The sequence below is a fragment of the Palaemon carinicauda genome, chromosome 3 (genome assembly GCF_036898095.1).
Source record: "Palaemon carinicauda isolate YSFRI2023 chromosome 3, ASM3689809v2, whole genome shotgun sequence".
NCBI classification, from domain to species: domain Eukaryota; kingdom Metazoa; phylum Arthropoda; class Malacostraca; order Decapoda; family Palaemonidae; genus Palaemon; species Palaemon carinicauda.
Window position 1 is genome coordinate 119,444,976 of NC_090727.1, and position 10,000 is coordinate 119,454,975.

Below are 10,000 nucleotides of genomic sequence, written 5' to 3' on the forward strand. Positions count from 1 at the left end.
ACTTATGATGGAACTAATGAAGGTTGGGTGAATGGATGGATAGATGTGAACATTAGCTTCTTAATGATGATGTTAACAAAAATAAGAATGTTATTAGGCCAAATGATGTATCCTACATGTAAACTTTTGGGAGACAAGGAATACGAAAGGGATTGGGATCTTGCACATTTACATGAAATCTCTATTTATAAACTTTTGTCGAGAGTCTGGTTATCATTTTGCATGTAGACCTAAAACAATCTGATTGCAATGAAAGAAAGTTACAAAGTTTTAACAGTCAATCAATGCTTAAAGAACACAATTTACTAAATGATTAAAACGCACTTGTTTACAAGAGACCAACTTGATGATCGTAAATGTTACCCTAGTTAGTCTAAATGTCATTGAAACCAGTGTCTTGTACCTAAAACAACCTCTAACAGACTCCTTTATTATCTTTCAAATCACATGGATATACTTCAATAGAAGTAGACTCACCTCTGGGGTGCTTGAGCTCCATCCATCAGATCCCACCCACATGAATCTCGAGTGAAGATCAGCTAACTCGACGGTTCTCATCAGTCTAGAAAAGACTCGGCGGTGGGCGAAAACTACAACCACTGCCAAGGGGAAGAGAAAGGGAAACACGGTGGTAATTAACTTGATGAACAGCTGAATGGATTAAAAGGATTATCGGTGGATTAATGAGCTGGATAAGACGACCTAACATATCCAACTAAGTTTGTGTACTCGGAGATAACACATGAGATTCTACCTTACATCATTTTAAATATTTTCTGAGCAGTGTCATGTGAATATGATAGTATTTGTCATTGCTGATAGATTCACTGTGACTTGTTCCAGCGCGGCTCTTGCTGCTTCAGCAATCCATATAGATGAACAGCGTATTTGCAATTACATTACGTAAACAACTTTTGATGATTAAAATACTTTGCTTTCAAAAAGTACAATTGCTCCGACAGCAAAATAGTGATTAAATTCATAGTGATTGTGCTTCATACGGACATTTCTTTCTGTTTAAGCTTATGGGTAAATCATCATATGGCATAATTAGATAAAAAAGTTATGATACTAATGTTACTAAGTGAACAGTTGCCACTCTTTCGGTAAGCACATAATTTGCAAGATTAGTAGGCAGCCGTGTTTATCGTGAACCCAATTAGTCACCGTAAATTAATTACTCCATGAAATAAGTCAGGAATATTCTGATTAAGAAGCCAAGCCTTAACGTACCAGTGGCCTCCTTTTTAAGGTCATCTACAACTTTTCGGTAGTGAAGGTCATCGTCTTCTTTGGATATTCTGTGAGGAGAGGCAAAGCAGACATCAAATTCTGCAGCCTTGGCCTTCAGTTGACGATGTCCGTCTTCGCCGTAGTCATCTCCGCTGTAGACCAGGCTCGCGTATGACCAGCCGAAGCTCCTGCAGGGTGGGAGACCGATTCGGTCAGGAACATTTTGAATTTTCTTATCAGAGGTGAAGGCATGAATATACAAAAATTCCAGGCATAGTTCATGGCAAAAATAAAATAAAATAAATGTTGGTTTATACAATTTTAGCATAGAGGATGATATCTGGTGGTTAAAAGTGGCATATCTAGCAAGTCAAAATAGCATCAATTGTTCATTTAATTTTCCGTAGTAATTCAAATTAGATCTATATAAGCAATGACAAAACTTCAAAGTTCAAATATGTGTTGCAATCCATTTTGGATAGCAATTGTAAAAAAAAAAAAAAAAAAAAAAAAAAAAAAAAAAAAAAAAAAAAAAAAAAAAAAACAATCTGGGACTCAGTTTCATTCGCAGTACATATTTATAAGAATTAAGCAACAATAGCATTTCATGTCAAGATGGGAAGTCAATGTAATTAAGAAATACTTGGAACATCCTTTATTATATTTGTAACATGAATATAAACATAATGTGTTTCGGTAAAGCAATGGAAACAAGCGTTTGTTAAGTTTTGTCATGCTATCCTACTGCTAACATGATTTGAATACATTAAAAGAATGGGGTCTCTTAAACATATTTTGAATAGGAAAGCAAATGCATTAATAATTAAAACCACTCATGTCATAAAAATACCATCTTAACAAATATAATTTAAATTTTTAACAATGAACTATAAAGTACAGCAATCGAAAAAATATTAACGGAAGGGAACTTAGTACAGAATGAAACTGTTTACTGCTTATTTTATTCTTGATGAATTTAAGAAAGGGATTTATGTAATTCTTATCTAAAACATTTCCCTCGGGGCAAACACTTTTAATAGAGGAAAAAATTGTATCAAATTTTAATTGCAATGAAGTAACCTTTAACTTCTCTCTCTCTCTCTCTCTCTCTCTCTCTCTCTCTCTCTCTCTCTCTCTCTCTCTCTCTCTCTCTCTCTGTTTTTTTTTTATTCAATTTATGTATGGTATTATATTTTCAACGGTTGTTTATGAGTATTAATGTTTTTCTTTACCCTCGTGCCTACAATAGAGTTATAAAGTTAGAAAAAAAAAACACATGGAGTTGAGAAAACCTACAGACAATAATTATTCACCGGAAGAAATTATACAAACACATGAAAACCCCGTCTGAAGTTTCCCCGTATATCATGCAACCTCACCTGAGAATCTTTAGTATAGCTTCAGCTTGGTTCGAATCCGAGGGGACTGTCCTCAGGAAATATGGGTATCTTTCCTTATTGCTGAGGGATGCTGACGTGCTCAGGTAGCTGATCTGTGGCATCTCGATCACTCTCAGCACACTGGCCATCTGCAAGAGGGGGGAAGTCATATAATCTATTGTCAATTTTTCTTAGTGAGGCAGATTTGCACCGACTCGCAGGGGTGCCCTTTCAGCTCGGAGAAGTTTCCTGATAGCTGATTGGTCGCAAGTATTTTTGTCCGAATGCTTCCGACCAATCAGCGATTAGGAAACTTTTCCGAGCGAAAAGGGCATCCCTGCGACGGTGCAAATCTGCCTCACTAAAAAAAAATGACTATAGGACTTCTTAAATTAAGGAAAAATAGAGCACTTGATTAATCCAACAAGCGAGCATTTGGACATTTTGGAGACTTTGGTGAAACATGATATGGCAGAAGGGAGTGAAGGAGAAATGATGATACAGACGTCGATATGTTCCTTGATGGAAATGAGAACACTCGGTGTTTGATAAAACTGCTGAATATACATAAAAGAAGAGCCTGTTCCACACAACTCACACGTTCTTTTTTCTTGTTGTTTCAAATAACCCTACACTCTTATTTATTTATTTTTTTTTTAAACGCTAAGGGCCTCTATTGTAGATGATGATGTGAAATTGCTGTTGTTCTGTAAACAATCTCTAGATAATGGTTACATTCTCCTTAGTGAGCTATTAACATTTTTTCCATATATATCATAGTTCTTTGATATTATTTTAAAAACTACACCATGTATTGTCAATTACCCAAGCGTTTTACCATGAAGTTTATGTAAGAGAGACTTAGACTTCACTGATACAAATGCACACACAGAATCATTTAAATTTACAAAATAAATCTTCCATGACGTATGAGTAAAGGAATGCAAATGCGCTGAAGTACCATTAGGTAGCCGCCTACCTGGACGGAAATCGAAGAGCTCTGCCCACCAATGACTCCCACCACTTTATCGAACTGGCCTCCTCTGAACAATGGAATGCTGCCATCTCCGCACATGAACTCAGATGTGTGGTACTGGTTCTGTCCAGCTAAGAATCCTGTGAATAGTAGATGCCATGTACAGTAGTTTGATACTTAAGGGAATAGGCAAATATAGAAATGCTTCTTGCAGAAAGAAGACATTTTAACTTCTTTTTAGATTGTAATTTATATATCCTTTTGACGTCATAAATGCAGACTAAGAATACTAACTGATCTTTTGTGACTTATTGTTTTATGCTGTCCAGTCAGCTTACCTTTGATGAATCCAAGAGACTGGTCCAAGGCTAAAGTAGGCGAATTGCATGAGTCCATAACGAGAGCTCCAAGTTTTATTCCAGGGAGAAGGTCTGGATTCGAATTGATTTCATCCAAAGTGTATAACATGGCTTCTAAGGGCTGAATCCCATCTTCCCCCTGCAAAACAAACATAAAGATAATTAGAAGAAGAAACTTTTGTTAGTCAAAGAAAATGTTCAGTTTACCACTGCTCTTTCGATCAGCTAAAATGAGTGAAATTACGTTAGTTAGTACTACGGTGAGAAACTATGTTTAATTAACACACTAGACGTCGTTGACACTTAAGACCTTTGGATATACATAGGTCAAAGCACACTGTAGATCTAACAGCTTCACCATTGTGCTTCGAAAATACCGTTGGGATGTAGGTTGCGTATTGGAAATTTTTGCAAATTTAAAAAAAAAAAAAACAATTCGAAAACATAACATGTAAGCAATCTCTCTCTCTCTCTCTCTCTCTCTCTCTCTCTCTCTCTCTCTCTCTCTCTCTCTCTCTCTCTCTCTCTCTCTCTCTTTGAAATGTATGTTACCTGTAATTCACCACAGACATCTACTCCATTGACAGTCTTGCTGTTATGGATAGGAAAGAGCGCCCCGATCAGTATTGTAGCATCTTCGGGATATACCAAAGTCACATTTAAGGTGGCTCTGTTGTTTGTGCGTAATCTCTGGGAGGAAATGCGTTGTGGCTGGCCTAGGGTTAAGAGCAAGCTCAGAAGAACAGTCGCCAACATCATCTGAAAATGATATAACAATAATCTAGATATGATATCATGTGAAGGATTTAAATTACTTATACTTTAACCTTAAATATAATGAAACTAGAAATTTAGTCATAGTAAAAGTTGACGTTCAAAGTCTGTTATGTCAATTGTTCATTTTCTTTGTTTTTAGAAAACAATATTTCGATACTTGGGCTTTTCTTATACTCCTATACAGTCGAAATATGGTGATGCAACGAACAACATAATGCAAGAGAAATAAAGTTATGATGAAATTTATTTAAGAACAATAGAGCAATCATGCACAAGACAATGCTAAATTGTTCGGACGTGCGGATTCGAACGGACGTGACATATTACTGTATACACGTTTACTAATAATGTTGATGCGCCATTCCTATTAATGCTGAGGCTGTCATGCAATGGGAACCATCATAGACTAATTTTACCCTCTTTTGATATGACAATGTAATACCTCTTATTAGTAATCGTCATGACTTATAATGGGGTAAAAGGTAACTCGTATTTAAATTATATCTTACTTTCAGAGGACATAGATCCGTGTATTCTAAAGTTATGTCTATAAAATCCACCAGAAAATAATCAGCAAGACAAGAAATAAAAGGAAACGCTTGCTTACAGCCCTTTACATCCATTGAGTATTTTCAAGAAATTCCCTTTTAACATTCTTATTAGTGTTTAAATATATAAAAAAAAAAAATAGTTGTGTAAGAAAGTTTATCTGTCTTATTTTTTTCATTCTTTTATATTGTATTCTGATTATCTTTGCATTTATGTTCATTCTATTATTTTGTTCTCATAATTACGAACGAATTACACTTTATTAAGTATCACTTGGTATGTTGCTCCTTTAAATTCAATTTCAAACTGTAGTATTTTCTTGTACAATTTTTGCGTATCATGTAAAGAATATGAGAAATATTGAGTATAACGGTAGGTACAGTGAGCGGAGCATAACATCGGTTAGAAAATTAAAACTAAAAAGAAATCTTTAAAAAGAAGCCATATAAGTTCTGGCAATACCCGTATCGTACTCGCTACATCCTCTGTGTAGCAGCAGAAAATTAGTCCTTTGAGGTCGCCAGAGTTTCCTCACTTCAGACTCTCTTCTTAGAACTGGCCAGTCTCAGCTTTGACGTTATTTGATAACTGGAATTTAGTGGTTTAAAAATAAATATTAGGTCACCTAAGTGACCACCAGGGAAATGTATTTGGTTTATGTAACCTAGAAACATTTAAGATCTTAAACGATGTAAATAACGACAGTAAATATTAGCAAAATTACTGATGAATCTGCAGTAATAGGCTTTAATTTAAACGTTGGACTATCTGAAAAAAATATTTCCTCTGTTTATTTGATAATTTGGGTTTTATTTTACTCAGATAAGGTCTATAAGTCACATTCTGACTACATGTTTACCCATATGAATAAACCACTGAAAAGGTTAAACAAGATGAGATTTTGTAGACGATGAGATGATTCTTGACACAATAACAATAATAAATAGGTTACGGGAACAAATATGTTACTAAAAATAAACAACTCAGTACAATATTAACTGCCACCCTTCCTCAGTCTATTACTACTACTACCACTACTACTCAAGATTATATGGTTAATACTATAGATTCCTTTGCAGACGGAATACTACAGATAATAGAATAAATTGACGCTTCAGTTTTCGCACTTACATAGATAAAGGAACACAGTATGCAGGATTGTCCACATTTCAAAAGCAAACAAGCAGGACTTTCATAGTGCACCCGCTTATTGTTGTTATTACCAAAAGCCCCAAAAACCTCCAACTCAAAAAACATCTAACACAGTATATTTATGCTTGGGCTTCAATACTAAATTCTTATAAAAATCCAGAACGATTTATTTATTATTTGTTTACTATTAGACCTACTATCATTGGAAGGGAAACGATTAATGAGGTAGAAAAGTTTAAGTATTTGGGCACTATGATCTCTGAGACAGGATCTTTAGAATTGGAATTTGATGAAAGATTTAAAAAAGCAAATCAGACAATGGCTAGGTTTAGTAAAATTTGGAAACCAAATCGCCTGAAATCACATGTAAAATCAGGCTATATATCAGTTTGGTGAGATCGGTGTTAGTCTATGGACATGAGTCATTGTATGACAATGAGAGAATCTCTAACAGATTTAGTAGCTTCGAGAACAAAGCCCTTACGAGGATGTTGGGAGTTAAACGGCAGTGCATAATTAGAAATGAAACTATAAAAGAGATTCTTCGAGGGCCATATGTGGACGAGATCATGGTGAGGGGTAGATGGAGATGGTTTGGGCATGCTCTTCGCACTCCCCAAGAGATATTAGTTCACCAAAGGTTTAGCTGGAGCCCACAAGGCACTAGAAGAGTTGGAAGACTAAGGCCTACATGGCCGAGGACTATGAAGCATGAAGTAGATGGTGAATGGAGAAGTATTGAATTAAAAGCTCAAGATAAAGACGGCTGGCGAAATCCAACCGAGGCCCTTTGCGTCAATGTGAATAGGAGGAGATGATAATGGTGGTGATGATGATGATGATGATGATTGTCTATTAAAATGACTGCAATTTAAGCCTCATTCGGCAGTTGTTATTCGTACAACGATACCTCAGAAAAAGCATAAATATCATATCAATTAGAATCGGACGTAAGAAAACTAACACTAGCTTATGACAAACATTTATGTGCAAAATGAGATAATCACAGATCGGGCAGTCTTGGTTGAGCGTGGCTCAAAATCTTCTGACAGTAACAATATTCAAGAGTAAATAGTAAACCAATCTTGAGTTCAAATATAATATCAAGTTGCAGGTATTTTATTTTTCTTTAAGGTAAAGTAAGTAACCGTCAGTCATGCTAGAGATCATAAAGGATGGAGGGTGTTGTAGTTGAGGATATACTCGTGGCAAACTAATGCCCTGTTAATTACTAATCTTGAACTCTCCATCACTTTGTGAGTCACTTCATAGCGGTAACATCTCCCTTGAATACTCTGGGGGTCTTACAAATATTGTTGTTACAGCTTTTTGCAATACTTAAAATGCCTAATTTATTGTCTTACCTTTTAATGGATTTTTTTTAATTGAAAGATATATGCTTCAGATCCTTTGTTTAGCCGATGTTTGTACTGTTTAAGTGGACTTCGGCAAAAAATTGGAGTTTACTTTCTTGACAAAATCGCTGGAAATAATTCCTTCATTTTATTTCTGCTCATGAAATTGTGTTTTTACGCATTCGTCAAATTTTGTTTGCCATAATTTTCTTAAAGGGGAACTTCTGAAATGGTATGCACGATCCATCCATCAGAGAAAAAAAAACAAACATCTGAAATTGATAGAGTTACTAGGCTGTTTGTTATTCAGTGCAACTCTCGGTGTCTCTCCGTTTTTCAAATAATAATACTAATTTCTTTCAGTTTACATACAGCGTCAATGTTAATGATTGTTAGTATAAAAGAGTAGGATTAGAGAATGAAATTAGTGCTTTTCCAACTAGGGTTGCAGCTTAGCAATTGATAATAGTAATGAGACGAAAGCTTCGGTTAAGGAAAAAAGATAGATTATTTAAGGTATAGTTAAATGTAGGATAGGCATATAAGATGATTTATAAGGTAGTAGGAAAAAAAATGGTAGGAAATGTGTAACAATCTATCAACAAAGAGCTCTAAGATGCTAAAAAAATCCATATATTGTCAGCAATGCTTTAATAGATATAGTGACATCACTTTTTTTTAACTTGCAATTCTTTCAAGAGCCTCTCATTTAAATCAATCTCTAGCATTACATAAAAAAGAAGTCTCCCAGGATTTCAAAAAACCTCTGAGTTCATCTCTGCTGATACACACGAGATGTGGTCAGTGAATCCCTTGTTTGGGAAACGAAAGCTGACATCATAATGATACCGCTTATTGTGGCTTCAGCATATCCTTTTTCAGGGATTCGGCAGTGGTCGTAATCACGTAATTCAACTTTCCCACCCCCGTGATTTTTTTTTTTCTTCAAAGTTTATGAGACCAATTAAGTAGTTCGAAGTAATATTATATATGCAATAAAATTATAACAAAATATGAAAGTTAAGGTTATATAGTCTTGTATGTGTATAATCCTGGCCTATAAATCAGAATCAGATCCGTCCAGGAGCAAAGATTTTAATTAGATCAAGTTCATCATAATTCATTGGTTACAATTAGGCTCTAAAAACATAATAGAGGAGTCGGCAATTCCAACAACGAAGTTTAAAACTAAATCAAATCAATAGTAAGAGAAGACTTGAAATTCAGAAATAGGAAGAGAGGTAAGATTCTTTGACGACCCAAATGTTGATATTTTCTGTCAATCTTTCTGGTGCAATAACTCTTTCGGCCCAACGCGTTATTGACGAAGGCGGAGGGAGGGACTCAGGCAGCGTGAAGGCGAGGTGACGAGTTCCAGGTGAGTGAGGGGCTATGACGTGTCATGGGGTATGGGGGGAGATGTTTACAATATGGCCCGCGAAATTAGATGTCTGTAATTTTCGCTTCGAGATCGATAACTGTTGGTGAAGAATTCGATGACAAGTGCAACTTTTCTTTATTCTTTCTGTTATGTGTTTCTTTCTATAGAATATTTAAGATACATAATCATACTCAATAATAACAAAAATAAAGTTGCTGAAAAGATACGTTCTCTAACTAATGATAATTATAGTAAAAATAATAGCAACAGCAACAACAACAACAACAACAACAATAATAATAATAATAATAATAATAATAATAATAATAATAATAATAATAAATTGCATTCCAAGTTGTGGAATGCTCTTCCAAATCGGGTAGTTGAATCAGTAGAACTTCAAAAGTTCGAACTCGCGGCAAATGCTTTTATGTTGAATAGGTTTACATAAGTCCTTTTATAGTTTATATATCAAACATCTGTTTTAATGTTGTTAATGTTTCTAAAATACTCTATTTTAATTTTCATTACTTCTTATATCGTTTATTTATTTCCTTATTTCCTTTCCTCACTGGGCTATTTTCCCTGTTGGAGCCCTTGGGTTTTTAGCATCTTGCTTTTCCAACTAGTGTTGTAGCTTAGCTAGTAATAATGATAATAATGATAATCAGTGAGTCAGTGTTTGATATAAACAAGTTATACAATGTGAATGGAATATAAACAGTATATTTTGAGCACCACATGACCACACGTGTTCTTTCTGAGCTTCCTCTACCTTGCATTATTTTAAAAACGAAAGGGTCAATGCATTAACAAGGAATGAGAAGAAAAAGGGCAAA

At 35.0% G+C, this 10,000-nt stretch overlaps 1 protein-coding gene across 3 annotated transcripts in view; it reads right to left on the minus strand.

Annotated features, from left to right (window-relative positions):
- The window catches only part of LOC137638429 (metabotropic glutamate receptor 3-like), a 53,719-nt gene that overhangs the window by 11,283 nt on the left and 32,436 nt on the right, over positions 1 to 10,000 (minus strand). For all 3 annotated transcript variants that reach the window (XM_068370497.1, XM_068370498.1, XM_068370499.1), the window contains exons 2-7: positions 4,500 to 4,706; positions 3,927 to 4,086; positions 3,592 to 3,728; positions 2,613 to 2,761; positions 1,234 to 1,421; positions 478 to 599 (exon numbers count right to left, since the gene is read on the minus strand). In XM_068370497.1, the coding sequence (XP_068226598.1) occupies positions 478 to 599; positions 1,234 to 1,421; positions 2,613 to 2,761; positions 3,592 to 3,728; positions 3,927 to 4,086; positions 4,500 to 4,706 (963 nt within the window). The remainder of the gene's footprint in view (positions 1 to 477; positions 600 to 1,233; positions 1,422 to 2,612; positions 2,762 to 3,591; positions 3,729 to 3,926; positions 4,087 to 4,499; positions 4,707 to 10,000) is intronic.